Source organism: Podarcis tiliguerta (assembly GCF_965153285.1).
Source record: "Podarcis tiliguerta genome assembly, chromosome: 13".
Classification (NCBI taxonomy): Eukaryota; Metazoa; Chordata; class Lepidosauria; order Squamata; family Lacertidae; genus Podarcis; species Podarcis tiliguerta.
In genome coordinates this window covers 508,820-528,987 of record NC_139546.1, presented here as the reverse complement: position 1 = coordinate 528,987, position 20,168 = coordinate 508,820, and the positions used below count along the sequence as shown (strand labels likewise).

The window sequence follows — 20,168 nt, the reverse complement described above, 5'->3', positions numbered from 1 at the left end:
GGTGCTCAGAGGCTTCCCATGGGGGTGTCTGGTTGGTCTCCGTGGGAACAAGATGCTGGACTATATGGATCAGCAGCTAGGTAGGTATTTGAGCCACACATGGGCAGAGAGAGCTGCGCTGCAGGGCTGTGCTGAGGGCTCCTGTGAAAGAGGAAGAGCCCCCTTCAGGGTGACTTTCCCCTCCTCCTCCTCCTTGCCTTCTTCCATGAAAAGGATTGCAGGGGAAACTATGCTGGTTGCAGACATGCACACTTCCAAAATCTCTCTTGGCAGCTTCTCTTAAACTCTTCTAGCCACATCGCCTGGCCAGACAGACCTGGAACCATTTTGGATGCCCTGTGGGAAAAGCAGGGCATCCAAAATGGTAAAGACCCTGGGAACCAAGACATATGAGGAATGGTTGAAGGAGCTGGATATGTTTAGCCTGGAGAAGAAAAGGTGGAGAGCTGAGAGGACAGCCACCTTCAAATACCAAAAGGGAGGAAGCTTGTTTTTCCTGCTCCAGAGGGCAGCATTCAAACCAATGCATTCAAATTGCAAGACAGGAGATCCCAGCTAAACATCAGGAATACCGGTAACTTATTGCCAGTAGCAGCTGTTCAACAGTGGAGCGGGACCCCCCCTCCCCTGAAGGAGGTGGACTCTCCCTCGCTAGAGGTTTTTAAGTAGAAATTGATTCACTAGCTGTGATTCCTGCACCCCAGGGGGTTGGACGCTTGGGGCTCCTTCCAACTCTATAATTGTATGAATACAGCAGATCGTGGAGTGGAGAGGAGGAGCAAGAAAGGTGTGACTTGGGAGTTGTCCAGTGTCGATGGAAATGCACTTTGGTGCCCCTGCAGCTGGTGCTGGACGAGCAGGAGGCATCTTGCTCTCCTGGGGAGGTGAAGCAAGTGGTGCAGCTGCCTGAGCAGCCAAGGGCAGCTTGGGGCTCCCGGTTGCTCTGGAGTTGGTCCCCTCTGTCCGACTGGCCTCTCCCTTCGGGGGGCTGTCCGTGCTGTGGATTAGGGGGCCGGTGGCATGAGGCCAGGCTCCATGGGCTGCTCTTGAGCTCTCCTCTCCGGCCGAAGGCAGACTGCCAGGCGCTGGATGACCAAGGCAGAGAGACAGACAGTGAGAGGGACAAGCCTGGAAAACGCCACTCAAGTGATGGATTTTACTTGATTACATACATTTCCCATTCCACCTTTATTTTATACAGTTCTTATACCACTTTAAACTGACTTGTCTAAGCAATTTGCCATAAAAACAATGCGTAAAATAAAAAGCAGGTTAAAGTACAAAACATGGGTCCCAGTTACAGCAGCCTGGGGAATTTATCTTGCAAAGGAGAGAGGGGGAGCTGATGCCAGCGGCGCTGTAGTGGTTAGGGTGCTGGGTTAGGACCTGGGAGAGACCAGGGTTCGAATCCTCCCCCTCAGCCGTGAAGCTCACTGCCTCTCTCATCCAGCAGGCCATAAGAAGCTCTTCTATTGCTGAGTACCATCACAAGCAAACACTGTATATACATCATGAAGTCATCACCCCCAGATCAATTTCCTTTGAATATATTGCTCACAAAGAAACACTAAGAAAAAGTATATTTTGGGGGGAGTGGTTCCCAACAATGTGCGTGACTGGTTCATAGCTTAGCCTCTTCGCCATCAGACTCCCTGAGTTGCACAGCAGGTTCACAGGTTCCATGGAGTCAGGTAAGCTCAGAATGGCAGCCTTAGTGCCCCTGAGAAGACCTAGAATTCCACCACTGCTGAGGGAAACCCCCTTTCTTGAACCCCCGCCCAGACACAGGCATCCACACAACCACAGAGTAGAGAGGATTCTAGCTCCCTGACCTGCTTAAGAGATCCCGGGGTCCAGACCAGCTTGTAGACCATGTAGACTGGGATGCAAATGAAGGATGAGGCTCCGATGAAGTAACCCACCAAAATGCTCCAGTCTGGGTACTGGTAGTCGAAGAGAGTGAGGGGAGGCTGGTCCAGGAGGGAGCTGGCAATGATGAACTGACAAGAGGAGATGGGCAAAGTCTGGGTGCCAAGAACCAGCATGGAGAGCCCTGCCCTGAGCTAGCTGGGACACCCATCCCCAGTGGCTTAGTGTGCGTGACCAGCAACTGGGGCAAGGCAACCTGGGTGCCCTGATTGGCACAGGCAAGGAGTGCCACGTGCTCCAGCCAGCTGGGTGCTTCCCAGGTGGGAGAAGCAGCTTGGAGATCAGCTGGCAGAGCAGCAAGGGCAGGCAGGAGGGCAGGGGGTTCCAGCCCCACCTTGTCTCCTCACACAACACTGCCAGGGGCAGCCATTGAGTGACAGGTACCGGAAATGAGGTTGCTGTGTACACACAAGCACACATAGGCAGCACATGCCTACACACATGCATCTGTGCTGTGGCAACATGGAAGGCAAGCATGATGCCCCACCACCCGCCTCAAACTCAGCTTCCAGATGTCTGGGACAGCCATATGACGCTGGGAGCTGAAGTCCAAAACATCTGCAGGGTGCTAGGTTGGCAGAGGCTGTTCTACACTAAGTGGTATCAGATCTCCAGTCTCAGGCAAAGAAAGGGCTTCCATGTAACTTGCTACTGAGAATCATAGAACTGAAGAGTTGGAAGGAACCCCAAGGGTCATCTAGTTCAACCCCCTGCTTGCCCTGTCCTAGTTTTATTTGAGGATCCATGGGGAGGGGGGATTGAAGCAATTGCCTTGGCTGAGAGGGCTGGAGAATCACATCTGGGAGGGCCAAGCCAAAGAAGGCTGTGCAGAATCACAGCAGGAAGGCCAGTCTCTTCAGGACCACAGGCAAATCCCTGCAGCAGGTATCCCAATCTGGAGCTCCCCCAAGGAGAAAGGAGTCACAGCAGCACGCAGGGGCCTTCTGGAGGCTGACGGGTGCAGACTTGCTGGACCAGAGGAGAGAGCTTTTCCTCTGAGTCTGAGGAGACTAGGAAAGCCATGTCCCCTGCCTGGATGGTCCTGGAGCAGAAGATGATGTCTTCCCAATCAACGCCTCCTCCTCCTCCTCCTCCTCCATCTCTGGCATGCCATGTTCTTTGGTCTCTGACCAGAGATGTTTTTAACTGGAGATGCCCAGAATGGAACTGAGAACCTTTTGCCAGCAAAGCATACATGCTTGCACTAAGTGGCAACCCTTGCTCTCAAGGGAAGGGGCCCGAGAAAGCCCCTCAGCCTCATCTCAATTCCCCGGTGGCCAGCATTTGAGAGCCAGCAGGTGTAGGGGTTAGAGTGTTGGAGTAGAATCTGGGAGACCAGAGTGCAAACCCCCACTCAGCCACAAAGCTCACTGGGTGACCTTGGGCTAATAGCAGTATCGCAGCCCAATCTCACAGGGTTGTTGTGAGGATCAGATGGAGAGGAGGAGAACTATGTAAGCCACCTGGAGCCACTTAGAGGAAAGGTGGGCTCTATAGGCTGCAACAACCACATCCATCCCTTATTAGCTTGGCCTCTCTTTCCCTTCTGCTTCCTCTGTGGTCTCAAGCAGGGAAATGTCTCTTTTCCTGAGCTGGACATTGGGGGTGAATGAGGATAATGAAGATTAGTACTTACTGCTAGAAAGGCTGGACTGACAGCAGCCCAGCAAACCTGCCAATAGATTCCTGGAGCAAACCCCAGCATTGCCTTCACATCATTGCAAAACTGCTGGATCCCTGGAAAGAAAAGAAGGGGGTGGAGCTCCTGTTCATGTGGCTGTGGCAGTTGTGGGATCTGCACCACAAACATTTCAGCCACAGTAAGTGTGTGATCCCTCTCAGCAGATGCAGAAGTACCATTTGTGTCACAGTGTTGCTGCAGGCTCAAGACCTTTGTATTCACTTTGATCTTTCCTGATGTCAATTCTTATGAGTTTGACTTTGTTTAAACTACTAATTCATTTGGATTATAATTGTATTGCATATTGTACGGTATTGGCATTGTAACATTTCATATCATATTTTGTATTGCTGTTGTACATTGCCTGGAGATGCTTGCATGTAAATATGGAGATGCTTGCATATAAATATTTTAAAATAAATAGTCTAATTAAAAAAACTCCCCACAGCCCCCACAACAATGGATGAATGGCACAGGAACATTTGGCACATAAGGATAATGATGAAACATCCAGAGCAGCTGTGGTGCAATGGCTGTTGGAAGCAAGGCCTTCTCAGGTGTGGCCCCACTTCTATAGAGTCCTTTCCCTATGGAAACCCACTGGACACAATCCCTCCCCCCCGACTTCTAGGCAACATCATGTACAGGGGGTTGTTTCAGAAGGCAGGGAAGGCTGAGAATCTCTCCGGGGCTCATAGTAAACCTAGTAACTGGGACATGGTATTTCTTTCCTTACCGTAAAACCAGGAGACTGCAATGGACTCCAGGAACACCACTGCTAAGATGGAGCAGCCGGCACCAAACTCTTCCAAGAGTTTCACGATGTATGACCCGCCCTAAAATGGGAAGATCCAAGCTTAGTAGCTTTTCAGCTGGGATGACAGATACGGCCAATGCTTCTCTGTTGAGATCTTGGTCATGTTACCCCCATCCAATCAATGCATTAGTGCTACTATGACTGGTTTATGCCAGCCATAGCTGGTCTCTAAGGTGCTACTGGAAGGATTTTTTTTATTTTGTTTTGACTATGGCAGACCAACACAGCTACCTACCTGTAACTATACCAGCCATATGTTAAACCATGCCAGTGGTTTAACAATGGCTGTGGGAACAGTTGAAAGAGTTGAGCATGTTTTGCTGGGGAAAGAGAAGAAGAAGAGAAGACGAGATAGCCGTCTTCAAAAAATCGAAAGGGCCATCACACAGAAGTCAGGGCAGGTTTGTTCAGGAAAGGGCAAGCAAAATGATCCCTGGGATGGAGTGACTATTTCCTATCAGGAAAGGCTTTTTGGTTTTAGATAAAAGGTGAGTAAGAGGAGACATGACAGAAGCTGATTAAATTATGCATGGCATGGAGAGAGAAGTGGAGAGAGAGGTTTTTCTCCCTCTCTCATAACCCTCAAATTTGAGAACATCCAACAAAGCTGGATGTTGGAAGATTCATGGAACCCACTCTCAAAGGAGGCAGAGTTGGCCACCAACCTGGATGGATTTAAAAGGCCATTAGACAAATCCATAGAGGAGGAGAGGGCTAGTCATGACTTCCAGCCACAATGGCTGTGCTCTGCCTCCATAATCAGAGGCAGCAAGGCTTCTCAATACCAGTTGCTGGAACCCGCAGGAAGGGAGAAGGCTCTTGGGCACAGGTCCTGCTTACTGGCTTCCCATCTAGTTGGCCACTGCGAGCACAGGATGCTGGACTAGATGGGTCCCTTTGGGCCTGATCCAGCAAGCTCTTCTTATGTTCTTATGTGCCAGTCCCACCAATGGGGGGAAATGGCTGGGAAGCAGTTTCTGGCTAAGCATGAGGAGAGATGTCCAAATGGGAAGGGTGGCTTGGCACTCTGCCTCAGAGGACAGCAGGCACCCCCTTCTGGAGATATTTAAGCCAAGTCTGAATGGGCTTCGTTCACAGATGAAGTAGTTGCAAGGTCCTGTACTGATCAGGGGGTGGACTAGTTGGCCTCCTGCACCTATGATTCTATTAAAAATGCTGGTAAAAAAACCCCCAAACCACAACTCTTTGTCCTGGCAATTCTTCTGTTACTTGCTTCTCTCTCAGTCTTGCGTCTCCGCACTTGTAAACCAGGGTATTAACAAGATCCCTTTGACCAGGTCTTTACTGAGCTCTGTTGGCCAGTTTGTTGGGGCTCTGGTGTAGATTTGTCGTTGTATACGAAAACTCTTTCAGCTGATGCCCTTGAGGGCAACAGGCTCTGCCCCTTTTCTCAACATTTTGATTCTAGTCATCTATATTTTGCACCTACCTTAAGATTCTAGCAGAAAATGAAGTGGATCCCGAAAAGTCTACTTGTTGTAGGCTGTTGGACAAGATGACCCTTGGGATCCCTTCCAACTCTACTGTTCTAGGATTCTGTTATTCTAAGTCTGAAGGCTGTCAACAAGCAAGAGACAACCAAGCCCCCTGCCCCCCCCCCGCATATGGCTCCACTTTTTTGGCAACTCACACTGGTCAGAGTGGCTACAGAGCCCAGGAAGCAGGTTGTGATGAGCCCCAGGACAAACAGCTCCCGTTGCTTGGCCAGGAGGTGGGGGTACTCGTCCATTATTGCTGTGATCATAGCCTCCAGGCCCCCAAACTGCAAATACACCCCCCAAAAAGAGTTGTCAGTCTCAGTCAGCAAAAGGACACTGTGTGTGTGTGTGTGTGTGTGTGTGTGTGTGTGTGTGTGTCAGAGACAGAGACAGAGACAGAGACAGAGACAGAGACAGAGACAGAGACAGAGACAGAGACAGAGACAGAGAGAGTTATGTGGAAGGCTCAGTCAAAATATGGGATAATTCTTCCACATGGCACTATGGTGGTGCAGCAATGCTTCTGAATGCCAGTTGCTGGAAGCCACAGGAGCAGAGAGTGTTGTTCCTGTGCTGAAATCCTGCTTGGAGGGCTTCCCTTGGGCGCATCTGGGGGCCACTGCAGCTTATCCTCATTTGTTCTTGTCCACTGCTTTTCCCTGAGGAAAACTACTCTTTGGCACTCCGTCGGAGCAAACAGCAATTTGGGTTGATGTTTTCTCTGCTTTAGAGCTAAGGAGTGGGTTTTCCCTGGGAAAGGAGCAGGGCAGAGGGCAAACCACTCAGACTGATGCCTCGGAAGCACAGGTTAAGTGGAAGGGTGCATAGGTGCCGGCTGCCTGGGGCCCTGGGTACTCCAGCCCCCACAACATTCCCCATGAAGGAACCCACAAATTTTGCACCAGGGGCGTGCATGCCCAATGTCAGGAGGCACATCAGCATGTGCGTGCAATGTCAGCATACCCACTGACTTGTGTGTGTGACATCAGGCACATGTGTGCCCATGCTGTGTGTCGCCTTGGGCACCCACAGTTTTGGAACCAAGCCAGTGGGCCTGGAAGTGTGGACAATCCCTGTGAGAACAGGATGCTGGAGTAGAGGAGCCCCTTTGGCCTGATCCAGCCAGGCTCTTCTCTGAAGGTGCGCACTTTCAGAATTTGGAAATATTTCAATTCGCAGTAGCCTTTTTTTTAAAGAAACAAATAAAAAAGGAATGATGTGCTACATTTCTGAAATGTTTTGGCATCCGTCTGTCTCGGGAGACATTGGAGGAGTGTCCTCTTGCGGGTGAAATCAAACTAAAAACATTGTGAAAAGAATCCCACAATCTTCCCTATTGCCTGACCACAAAGCAGGGTCATTGTTAGGGGTGGCTTAGGGGGCCTGAGCCCCAGGGCCCTGGATCCCCTGCTCCAGTTATATGTTTGGGGGGGGTACATGTCCATAGCAGTTTCCCTGCCTCACCCTGCATCTATGTTAGCACAGGCGAAGTTTGCCCAGGTTTGTGGAGAGCTATGCCCTGAGCCTTTTAAAATCTAGCAATGAATGATTTGGGGTATAAGGCAGAGTTCTCCCTACCGTGCTGTCCAGTCCCAGTGTTATCATCATGAGGAAGAAGATTATGGCGAAGAACGTGGAGCCGACCATGTTGGCGATGGCTTCAGGGTAAGTGATAAAGAGGAGGCTGGGCCCTAAAGAAGAGAATATGCCAAAGAGCTGTGGCTCTGTGGGGAGAGCACCTGTCCCAGGTTCCATCCCTGCAGCATCACAGGAGAGACTCATGTCTGAAACCTCAGAGAGCCATTGCTGGCAGTCAGTGTAGGCAGTACTGAGCCAGATGGGCCAATCGCCGGGCTCAGAATAAGGCAGCTTCCTAGCATACCATGAATGGCCAAGCATTTCCAAAGGCCAAGGGCAAATGGAAGGGCAAGGCCTTGGGATGGGACTGCTGCAATGATTGGAGGATGGCTGGCAGCTAACAGATTGAGGTTGAATCCTGACAAGACAGAAGTACTGTTTTTGGGGAACAGGGGATGGGTGGGTGTGGGGGACTCCCTGGTCCTGAATAGGGTAACTGTGCCCCTGAAGGACCAGGTGCGCAGCCTCAGAGTCATTTTGGACACACAGCTGTCTATGGAGGCGCAGGTCAATTCTGTGTCCAGGGCAGCTGTCTACCAGCTCCATCTGGTATGCAGGCTGAGACCCTACCTGCCTGCAGACTGTCTGGCCAGAGTGGTGCATGCTCTGGTTATCTCCTGCTTGGACTACTGCAATGCACTCTACGTGGGGCTACCTTTGAAGGTGACCCAGAAACTGCAATTAATCCAGAATGTGGTAGCTAGACTGGTGACTGGGAGTTGCCACTGGGACCACATAACACCGGTCTTGAGAGATCTGCATTGGCTTCCGGTATGTTTCCGAGCACAATTCAAAGTGGTGGTGCTGACCTTTAAAGCCCTAAACGGCCTCGGCCCAGTATACCTGAAGGAGCGTCTCTACCCCCATCGTTCTGCCCGCACACTGAGATCCAGCACTGAGGGCCTTCTGGCAGTTGCCTCATTGCGAGAAGCAAAGTTACAGGGAACCAGATGGAGGGCCTTCTTGGTAGTGGCGCCCGCCCTGTGGAATGCCCTCCCATCAGATGTCAAGGAGATAAACAACTACCTGACATTTAGAAGACATCTGAAGGCAGCCCTGTTCAGGGAGGTTTTTAATATTTAATGCTGTATGTTTTTAACACTCGATTGGGAGCCGCCCAATATTATTATTATTATTATTATTATTATTATTATTATTATTATTCCTCTCTTGTGGGTCTGCAGATTTTGGATTGTAAGCCTAAGGGCAACTCACAGCATTTTAAACATCTTGGGGACTCTTGCCTAAATATACATGAAGATGTTCTCTCAGGGTTTCACTATATGGAACCCCTGAGCTTTGTAAAGGCCAACATGCCACATTCAAAGAGTGTGTAAATCAAGTGTACTCTCTACACCTGCATAGCCACAGCTTGCCCTTGTGTTCAACATTGAGGGCAGAAACCTCCTCTAACTGGATGTGGCAGGGACATAAGCACCAAGCAGGGTATGGAGGGTTGTCCACATCTCAGGTGTCACAGACTAACGGAGGGAGTTTAAGGACTGGGTGAACTCTATGGCAGACTCTCCTTCCTTGGGGGTTTTTAAGCAGAGGTTGGAGGGCCACCCGTTAGGGATTCTTCAGTTGTGATTCCTGCATTGCGGGTGATTGGACCCTTGGGGGTCCCTTCCAACTCTACAATGCTAGGATTCTGTGTTACGGAGTATAGAGCATGAGGCCACAATCAGATACACCACGTGGAAGAATTTTTAGCACTGCAGTTTTGACACACATGACACGCAGAACACAAACCTTTGTCTCTTGCAACATCCTCGACTTCCACATCCCTCATTTCTGCCATGTATCCCAAGACGGTGAAAATGACGAATCCTGACAGGAAGCTGGTGAGGCAGTTGACCACGCTAGTGATGATGGCATCCCTGGAAGGCAAAATAAATGAGTCTCTGGACAGGCCACAGGCCTCACAACAAGGTGACCTTGCCTGTCATTGAGAGGATGCAGCAACAACCTGGTTCTGCAGCAGCAACTCAGGGCTAGCAGAAGACATTTTGCTCCCTGCAGCAAAAGGACAACCTCCAGAAGCCCACTGGGCTGGCAGCTGAATCTTAATTCTACCATGACAATGTGATGGTGTGCCTCTCCTCTCCTCAGGGTAGCCATCCTAGTAGGGCCTCCCACACTCTCTGCTCGCTGCTCTGCTTGGGGATGGCATCCTCCCTGCAAGCTCAAATAAATGCTGCAGTGCACCAGTGGTGGCACCAGCATGCGCCATCAAAGAAGAGCAATGCCTGCATGCGCACAAGGCCTTCTGGAGAGGCCAACCCTGTGACCTGTTCCACCAAACAAAAAGCAAGTCTATACGGTCAACCCACATTAAGCCTTGAAAGGAGGGAAGACTGTAGGGTTACCAAAGGCAGTGGTTAAGTTCTTTGGATGCCATACTCACTCCTTCCCACAGGAGGAATGGCAGTTCCCTGGGAGTTGAGCACAGCTTATTGGCACACCAGCAAGGCATCAGCCAAGCTTGGCCAGTCCTCACTCAAGGGAAAGCCCTTCAAATCATGGTGCTGCAGAGAGAAGGTTGTTAGCCCTGTCTCACTCATCTGCAGTGGAGGCATGGGGAGAGGGGGCAAAGGGAGAATTTGGATTTGGCCTCAGGCCCTTACCGGTAGCAATTGTTGTGGAATGGATTGTAACTGGACAGAGCGAGGAGGACGCCAAATCCTGGCCCCAGGGAGAAGAAGATCTGGGCGGCAGCATCGACCCAAACCTGCACAGACCCAAATACAACAGGCCTCTGGCTCAGAGGAACAAAACAGAACCCAGACAGAGGCTAAACATCCAGAATCATCCCCTCCACCACAGGAAGGAATCCTGAGACATGTTGTTCAGTTGGGTCACACCATGTTGCTCCTCAGGAAGGAGCAAAGACTCCAGTTGTGGGTGTAGTCAAGCTGTCTAATGTTTGGGAAGAGCTGTTGCCAGGATACATGGTGAGGGGCTGAAAAGACGGCATGTGGGGCCGTAGAGACAAATTTGCAAATGCAGTTTTATATGTGGAGATGTATGCTTGGACTTCAATGTCACAGAAAGGAAGCCAACTCATCTCCCACTCCAAATCACCCCAAATAAGTCCTTCAATGAATGTGTGCCCCACCTCAAGTTCCCCCCAAATAATTTTCTTTCCAATTAATTTGCCCTCAGTTAACTTCCCAACAGATCTTGCTCCAGATCAATTCAATTTCTCTTCAATTATCCCCATTCGTTACTCCTGACACACCACTAGGTGAAATAGTTGGGCCTTTCCTTCTTTCCTGAAATCAATATTGTGCCCAGAAGCCAAGATCACCTCTGTCTTCAGTCCCCCCCATAATTTATTACCCAGCCAGAAGCACTTGGGGGCACCTAGGAAAAGGCTTAAGGCTCACCCTCCCTCCTTGCTCCCAGCAGTGCCCCTGGGTGGTTGCCCTCATGGCTGGCAGGTGGTGATGGTGGCAGTGACCACAGGTGAAGCGTTTGGCAAACAGATTGTTGGGCTGGAGGAGTCTTTGGACAGATCCTGGTCCTTATTAGTTCCTCAGAGCAGGAGAATGGAAGTCTTGGCCCACCTGTCCGTAGGGGCCAACCCTCCATGCCCACCTGGATTCCCACAAGGGGAATGTGTGTGTGGGGGGGGAGAGACTATAAAGGCAGCACCACCTCTTGGTTCTGATTCCTTTGCTTATTCTCCTCTCCACCTGATTAGCTTTAATCAAAATTCGCCAGGGCAACTCAGCGGTAATTACAGGCAGGAAGTGTATTGTCAGTCCTGCTTTGCAAAGACAGTGAGAGGGAAGCTGGCCAACTAAATCCCCAGCAGATGCAAATGAGATGAGTGATTCAATTAGCGATTTACATTTCCAAGGGCTGCTTTTGATTATTGTTTTCTGAAAAAATAATCAACCTAATACTCTCCCTCCTGACAATCCATCCTCTGATCTTCTCTGGAGTGCAAAGCCAGGTGGAGGGATGGTCAGGAACCCCACAGCTAGGCTTTAAAGAGAGCCTGCCACTGTGCTCCCCCAACCTCTCCCCTGATTCTGTCCACTGCAAGCCTCTCCTCCCTGTTGCTCCATGGGGTGGGAGTGTCTCTGTGCTGCTAGAGCATCAGATGCAATCTGGGAAAGGGTGTTGTCATATTCTGGTAATCATTAACATAACACTGCATTATGCAATGCTCTCATATCAGTATGGAATACTTAAGGCTGGCTTTGAAATGGCAGATGGGACGCCAGCAGCCAGCTTGCTCAGAGGCTCAGGCAGGGCAGCTGGCCTGGCAGTGCAAGGTGCCCCTTGGGGCTGCCATAGTAGCTCATTTGCAACCTGCTTCTGGTTAGTTAAAGGAAAGGGCTCAGGCCCAGTCATGCCTAGAACAGGCTGAGAGAAACCTCTATGCCGTTTTCCTGGTGCTTGTTCTGGGGTGGGAGGAACACATAGAATTTGGAAAGCTGGCTTAAGGCCCCAAGGAGCTTCAGCACTGCATCAGGTGGGCCACCTCTGCATACGAAGTCACTTTGCTGCTTCTTGCTGATGGCCGACCTGACGCACATCTGGTCAAGGCACAGGAGCCCAGCCAGCGAGCAAAAGTGGCAGCCTTCACTATATTGTGCAGCTGTGCAAGAAGCATAAGACCATAAGAAGAGCTGGCTGGATCAGGAGCAAAGGGGCGCATCTAGTCAAGCATCCAGTTCTCAAGTGCCTGTGGCTGGATCAGGAGCAAAGGGGCGCATCTAGTCAAGCATCCAGTTCTCAAGTGCCTGTGGCTGGATCAGGAGCAAAGGGGCGCATCTAGTCAAGCATCCAGTTCTCAAGTGCCTGTGGGAAACCAGCAAGTGGGACCTGAGCACAAGAGCCTTCTCACCTCCTGTGGCTTCTAGCAACTGGGATTCAGAAGCATTGCTGCCACAAACCATGAGGATAGAGCACAGTCATTCTGGCTAGTAGCCATCAATAACCCTCTCCTCCTCCATGAATTTGTCTAATCCTCTTTTAAGTCAAACAGGTTGGTGGCCATCATGGTCTCCTGTGGCAGGGAGTTCCATAGTTTAACTCTGCACTACATGAAGTAAGAAAAGGTAGTAAAGGACCCCTGACAGTTAAGTCCAGTCATGAACGACTCTGGGGTTGTGGCGCTGATCTTGCTTTACTGGCCGAGGGAGCCGACGTTTGTCCAAAGACAGTTTTTTCGGGTCGTGTGGCTAGCATGACTAAGCCGCTTCTGGCAAAACCAGAGCAGCGCACAGAAACGTCATTTACCTCCCGCCGGAGTGGCACCTATTTATCTACTTGCACTCTGATGTGCTTTCGAACTGCTAGGTTGGCGGGAGCAGGGACCGAGCAACGGGAGCTCACCCCATCATCACGGGGATTCGAACAACTGACCTTCCGATCGGCAAGCCCTAGGCTCAGTGGTTTAGACCACAGTGCCATCCATTGCCTTTTATCTCTCCCCAATCTTCCAGCATTCGGCTTCATTGGAGGACCAGGGTTCTAGTGCTCTGAGATTGGGAGAAAACCTTTTCTCCATGTTTTGCCTAATTTTATAAACCTCTGTCAGTTGCCCTTTTCTGAACCTTTTCTAGCTCTACAACATCCCTTTGGAGGTGAGGTGACCAGAACTGGACACAGTATTCCAAATGTGGCTGCACCATCAATTTGTATCATGGCCTTATGAGGCAGCCATCGTGCTGGCTTACGGCTGTGCTGGTGAGCTTCTCCCAGTTGGGCCGCAGGTAGAAGACGATCCCTCTCCAGGCTCCTGGCAGAGTCGCTCCACGAATCAGCAGGATGAGCAAGACAGCGTAGGGCAGGGTGGCTGTCACCCACACCACCTGGAAGGCAGCAAAGGGGCTGCAGTGGGCAGGGCCATTGTGATCATCAGCTCCCCACCCACTTCCCCTTCTGGGTGGGCTGTGCATCCCTTCCTTGTTCCCCCAAAACGCCAAGTTCCCAGATTTTCTAAGTGAATCTCCTGCACCCTCCCCCTCACTTGTGGTTTATGGCCAATCCATCAGAATGGTCAAATTACCATGGTTCTCCCTTGGAGTAATTCCTACATATCTCCCCTGTAGGATGTTTATCATCATAATCATCATTGCAACTATTGTTTTTATTTTGAAAAGGGGGTTTTTGGCATCCTGGATCAAGCACAACTGAATGCTGTAATTGGTCAAATTATTCCAATTGGCTTGTTTTGCACCATTTATTCGGATCCCTCCTGCCAATCCAGGAGCCAAGCAGGGCTGCCCTGAGTGCCTCCCTCCCTCTTCTCTGGGGATCCTGCTCAGCCCCTTCACCTCTGGGCTCTGGACTCTTTCATCGGGGATTATTGTAAATGTTTCAAGCTTAAGGGCTAGGAAGCTATTTCTTTGCTTTCAAAACGAAAATGAAGATGCTTAACAGTGCAGAATTTGGTACCCACACACCAACTGTGGGGTTGCAGGAAACACACAGATTCAGGCAGGTCTATTTAAATCTGTTCAGCCAATCTCCTCTCTTTGCATGCCCCATGTAACTATCCTCGGAGCAGTGAGCAAATCATTAAAAATAAAACAAAAGATTATTATAAATCAGAGTGATAATTTTTTAAAGCAAAACAATTCCTCATAAAACAAGAAAGGAAACTAGCCAGAGAACAAAGCAAAATTGATTCAAAAGCTTGATGGTTGGGGTAGAAGAGGAGGAAAGGTTTGCACTACCTCCTGAATCTCAGCTGGGAGTGAGGTCTTGGCACCTCAGCAAGTGGAAGGTCCCAGAGTTTGGGAGCCGTGAGCACCATGAAGGCTTTGCTGCTAGCTGCTCCTGTTCCCACTTGGCACATTGCCCCTCTCTAATCCTCACCTCTCCCACCACTGCTGTCAGCCACAGGGGGCTGGAAAAACACCTCAGAAGTGGTGCCGGTCAGCTGGGGGGTGGGTCAAATATTTGCTGCCATGGGGTGAGGTGCTCCTTGCAGGTAGGACAATGTCCCTTCAGAGGCCAGTGCAGAATGTATAGCTGAGACATTTTCCCCTCCTTGATCTGCCCACCTCCAGGAGCCTGGACAGAAGAGAGTCAAAGCATCTGTTACCTTCCCAGAGGTCTTTACCCCTTTCCAAAGGCTGAAGTAGACAATGGTGAAGATGAGGAAGAGGCAGAGGAGCAGCTGCCAACGGATGCCTCCCACGTTGGACAGGCCCTGCGAGTTCTGGAGCTCCAGAACCTTCCTCCTGAGGCAGACAGAAACCCTTGGGTCAGTGAAAGAGAGAAACAAGTGGAAACATCAGAGTGCCATCGCCCTGAGCGCTTCACTTGTCACCAGAGCAGGCTCTCCTTGTACACACAAATGGTCAAGGGTGCAATCGTAAGCGCCACTGAAGCCAATGGGACTTAGCTCAGAGCAAACATGGTTGCAGAGGCTCTGAAGGAGGAACTGGGAAGCCTGGTGGGTGGCCCTCCAGATCTTAAGAGCATCAGAAGAGCCTGCTGGATCAGACCAATGGCCCACCTAGCCCAGCATCCTGTTCTCAGGGTGGCCAATCAGATGCCTTCAAGGGAAACGGACAAGCAGGACCTGAGCCCAAGAGTCCTCTCCCCTCCGGTGGCTTTCCACCCAGCAGGTTCCATGTAACTCTGATTCTTGCACTGCAGGGCGTTGGAACAGATGACCCTTAGGGGCCCCTTTGACTTGACAATGCTATGGTTCTATGTTGTTAGATTCCAGCTCCCATCAGTCCCTTGCACCAGCCTAACATGGTCAGGGATGATAGGAACTGTGGTCCATTGACACCTGCAAGGGCACAAGCTTGAGAGATGCAAGAGAGGGCAGGCTACTGTGCCTACTATGCCTATGATAGCCCTGCAGAGGATATTTTGAAGGGTCATGGAGAGGAAACAAGAGAAGCGTGCTACTATTATTGTACCTTTGCAACATTTCTAACCACCGAAAAGACAAAATAACAGTTAATAAAAGCAGGAAAAACTAGTGAATGAGAGATGAGAGATAGGAAGTGAGGGAGGGAGGGGGTTCAGGCAGAATTTGCAAATGTTGACAAAACCACATAAATGCAGGAGATGACATGAACTTACACGTAAAACTCCTCAGCTGGCGACTTGGAGTGGTTGGTCCAGGTGACGTTGCTCTTCCCAAAATAGCTGGTGCAGTTGGGTGTATTCCAGGGGTTGTCACAGCTGGTCCAGGGCAAGGTGTGGGTGAAGGATGAACAGAAGTAATACAGGGCCCAGGCAATGATGGTGTTGTAGTAGAATGAGACATACAGGCCAATGATGCAGATGGCAAAACCGATACCTGCGTGGAGAGCAAAACAGCACCTTGGAGGGCAGGGATTGGGGGGACTCCCTGGTTCTGAATGGGGTAACTGTGCCCCTGAAGGACCAAGTGTGCAGCCTGGGGGTCATTCTGGACTCACAGCTGTCCATGGAGGCGCAGGTCAATTCTGTGTCCAGGGCAGCTGTCTACCAGCTCCATCTGGTATTCAGGATGAGACCCTACCTGCCTGCAGACTGTCTGGCCAGAGTGGTGCACGCTCTGGTTATCTCCTGCTTGGACTACTGCAATGCACTCTACGTGGGGCTACCTTTGAAGGTGACCCGGAGACTGCAATTAATCCAGAATGTGGTAGCTAGACTGGTGACTGGGAGCAGCCACTGAGACCATATAACACCGGTCCTAAAAGATCTTCACTGGCTCCCAGTACATTTCCAAGTACAATTCAAAATGTGTGTCATGATGAGAACCAGCTCGCTCCAGCTTTCTTAAGCATGGTTTCCAGTCTCAGTCATTTGCTGGAAACAACATTTGTCTTCCTGGCCATATCTTGCTGCCTCTTGCTTCTCAAGACCTTGGGCCCTTGACTTTGACCCCCGGATTGTCTGACTATGTAAACTGAGATATTCCTGACCTTAGGACTGAACTGAACCTTGCATATGGACTCTGCCTCCAGGCAAGTACTCCCCTAAGATATGGCTGGTTGGTTCCCTCCACTGAGCTCTACTATGACAATGTTGGTGCTTTAAAGTCCTAAATGACATCGTCATTTAGCTTGGACACTGAGGTCCAGCTCCAAGGGTCTTCTGGTGGTGGTGCCCATCAGATGTTAAGGAGATAAATAGCTATAGAACTTTTATAAGACATCTGAAGGCAGCCCTGTATCAGGAGGTTTTAAACCTTTGATATTTTATTATGATTTTATATGTGTTGGAAGCTGGACAGAGTGGCTTGGGCAACCCAGCTGGATGGACAGGGTAAAAAAAACTTGAATGACGTGAATCATGCACCATCCCCCCCTCCATGGGGATTGGGTTTGATGTGAATCTAAGATGAGTGTATTGCACACGAAAACTCATGCCTTGAAAGCTTATATTAGATGATCTTTAAGGTGCCACTGGAATGATTAAAATGATTTTTTCATCTTTCATCTTGTTATTTATTATGACTAAGATGAGTGGCTAACCACTTTCCTCTGGGACGCGGCACACAATGAAAGAGGGAGGGGAGGGAGGAGGAAAAAAGCAAGCCCATAGCTCACAGAATCTTATAATTTTCATCCTTGCTTGTTTGGCTGGTTTTTACCTTTAAAGATGGGGCAGATGTGCTTCCAAATGGGTATAGCTCCCACCCGATGAAACTGTCCGAGAGCCAGCTCCATGTAAAAGAGAGGCACCCCTCCGAAAATGGCCATCAAGATGTATGGGATGAGAAAAGCTCCTGTGAGGAGAGAACAGAAAGACCTCCATTATCCTGCCTGCACATTCAGATTGTTTGAGGGGGTCTGGGCAGGGCAGGGCCTTAACAGGTTTTTCCTCCTGTGCTGCTGGATCCAGGGCCACCAGGAAAGACCTGGCCTCCATCTCCCCACAAGCAAAAAAGTCTTGGCTGTGAGACAGTCAAGTCAGCTGTGGACTGGGTGAGGGAAATTATAAAAATGTTGTGAGTGGGTGCAAGGCAGCCAGCACCCCAGGCAAGAATCCCTGCAGTCCAGTGGGGATGGAGGGACAGCTGAGAGGAGAGAGAGTTTCATTAATATGCTTTGCCCCCTCCCAGTGATATGAATAACTCATGGTCTGAATGAAAGACCCGGGGTGGGCAGTGGGTCCCCTGTGATAAAGCCTCCTCTTCCCTATACAGGGTGGATCACTCTGAGACTGCGGTCCTAATGAGCAACATTCACTGCATTGTTGGTACACCAGTGCTTGTGTAGCAAAGACATAACCTGTTGTATTGGGGAGAAATGCACACCCCACAACACTGGGGATAGTTGATGGATGCACCCAGAGGAAGCACCATTAGGTGCGACTGTCATGGGCAAGTCTGCTGTGCATGTGTGGGGATGGGTGTCACTCATCTACATCTCTGCCAGGGAGAAGGGCTTAAAAGGTACCTGGAGAACTCAACCAAATGTTAAAAGACGGCCATCCAACTCTGCTTAGAAACCTCCAAGGAAGGAGAATCCACCACCTTCTAAGGGAGACTGTCCCACGGTCAAGCAGCTCTTACTGTCAGAAAGTTGTTCCTGATGTTTAATTGGAATCTCCTTCCTTGTAAGCTGGAGAAAACAAGCTTCCTCCATCTTCCATGTGATAGCCCTTGAAACATACCACCTCATACTGAGTCAGACCACCATCCATCGAGCTCAGTAGTGTCAATACTGACTGGCAGAGGCTCCCCAGGGTTTCACAGAGGGATTCTCTGCCAGTCTTTCCTAGAGATACTGTTGGGGATTAAACTCGGGACTGTCTGTGTGCATTGCAGGCGCTCTGCCACTGAGTCTTGGTCCTTCCCAAGGTTTGCTGACCAGATCATGTTGATTCCCTCCTCCTGACTCAGTTCCATTTTTATTTTATTTTTTGTATTTTAAATAGCTTGACTGCATAAAAAATGGAAGCCATGCTAGGAGGCATGAATAGTTCAAATTAAAATTAGAGGGATAAGAAGAGAGAGCATGTTCTTTATTGCAAGATCTGTAGCATGAGAATACCTTGTATTAGGCATAAAATGTCGCTGAGTCATGAGCAGGTTTACTCACCATCTTGCAACATTTGTGTTGGCTTCGATAAAGGTGTCACCAGACTGTAGATTTTGGATTAATTTTCTAATTAGCCAACACAGCTTTCTACATTCTTGTGTGCTAGTTATTCCAGGAATGCCCAATACCATGGACAGCTCCTTGGAATTTTTAAAAACCCCACACATTTCTTTAAAAAACAAACAAACTAATCTCCTGCATTATATTGACTTGTAGAACAGCTGCAGAGCCAGGAAGAATGTGGCATTTGGAGCCTGTCATTTGGAGCCCTCCAAAAGACAAAGCCTCAGACTTTGCAATAAAAGGAGAAAAATTGGCTGCTTTTCAGTGCCTCTGCTTTAACACCATTTTCAACAAAAACTATTCCTATCTGTCAACCAAACTAGTGTATTCTTTGTGCATCTGAATGTTCCAAACAAAGCCATGTATGCCATGTCTGAAGGTCACTTACCTTTTCCCAAGGAGCTCAAGGTGGCATACATGATCCTTCTTCTCTGCATTTAATCTTCATAACAGCCCTGTAAGGTAAGCTCGGCTTGGCCAAGTGGGGATTTGAACCCTGGTCTCTCCCAGGTCCTAGTCTGACACTCTATCTATCATACCACACTGGCTCTCAGATATGGTCTTTGACATGGAACCATCAATCTCCTTCCCTGAACCAGTTTTATTATCATGGAATGTCACAGTAGCTTTTTGAAACACTCTTCAAAGAAGAAAAAGGTTATAAAGGGTAAGTGGCTGAAATTAGGGAAGTTGGCTTAGAAACATGTAACTGACACAATCCTAGAGGGGCTAATTCAATGTAAGCTATGCAATGAAAAGAACTCCTGGGGCAGATTTTATATCCATTTTTTGTAAGAGGTTTTTTTTAATGCTGCACCCTGCTCCTTAAGAGCGGTTCCTTCCATTCAGAAACCCAAAACTTCTGATTCAGCCAGGAGTTGCATTGATGGGGAAAGAAGCTGTCAAGCAGGAAAGGATAAAAAAATGATGGGGAATGAAGAAGGATTCTGCAAAGTTAAGACAAGTATTGAAACCCTAGCAAGAAACAGAAAATGTGGGATCCCAGGCAAGGCATTAATAAGACTCCCACAATTAAAGTGGGAAGCAGTTAACTGTTTAGAAGGGGATGGGGTAGGAAAGAGCCCAAAATCACACCCCGTCTCCTTACCACCTCCATTCTGGTAGCAGATATAAGGGAACCTCCAGACGTTGCCCAGATCCACAGCAAATCCTATCACTGACAAAAGGAAATCCATCTTTTTCCTCCACTTGTCCCTGGAGTCTGCCTGGGTGAGGAGAGGTGCTGGGCTAGGGTTTGCCAGAGCAGCCTGCCCGGTGATGAGGAACTCGGCTGGAGGAGCAGACATCCTCCTGCTGCGTCTCCTGAACGCCCCTGCAGGATTTCAGCTGAAGAAGTTGGTGAAGGGGAAGGCAGACCCCAGAAGGGGAGGGCCAGATGGGGTGGGCACCCCCCCACCTGCCACAGAGCAGCCACTGGGAAGAGATGCGGTGGATCAAAGGAAGGCGGGAGCCGCCTATCAAAGGAGGCACGTCCGTGGCCACAAGAGCTGGTGTGG

At 49.7% G+C, this 20,168-nt stretch overlaps 1 protein-coding gene and 1 long non-coding RNA gene across 2 annotated transcripts in view; both read right to left on the bottom strand.

Moving 5' to 3' along the window:
- Window positions 1-20,168, bottom strand: part of LOC310661414 — a 169,376-nt gene that overhangs the window by 10,526 nt on the left and 138,682 nt on the right. The gene's annotated exons all lie outside the window — the stretch shown is intronic.
- LOC310661396 (sodium-dependent serotonin transporter-like) lies at window positions 681-19,958 on the bottom strand (the record flags this gene model as incomplete). The annotated part of the gene is given in 13 exon segments (XM_083407300.1): window positions 681-1,085; window positions 1,833-2,000; window positions 3,566-3,666; window positions 4,347-4,446; window positions 6,079-6,210; window positions 7,505-7,617; window positions 9,317-9,444; window positions 10,192-10,295; window positions 13,261-13,395; window positions 14,634-14,772; window positions 15,632-15,851; window positions 17,136-17,268; window positions 19,746-19,958. Coding segments are annotated over 13 exon segments (1,767 nt in total). The 3' UTR covers window positions 681-1,004.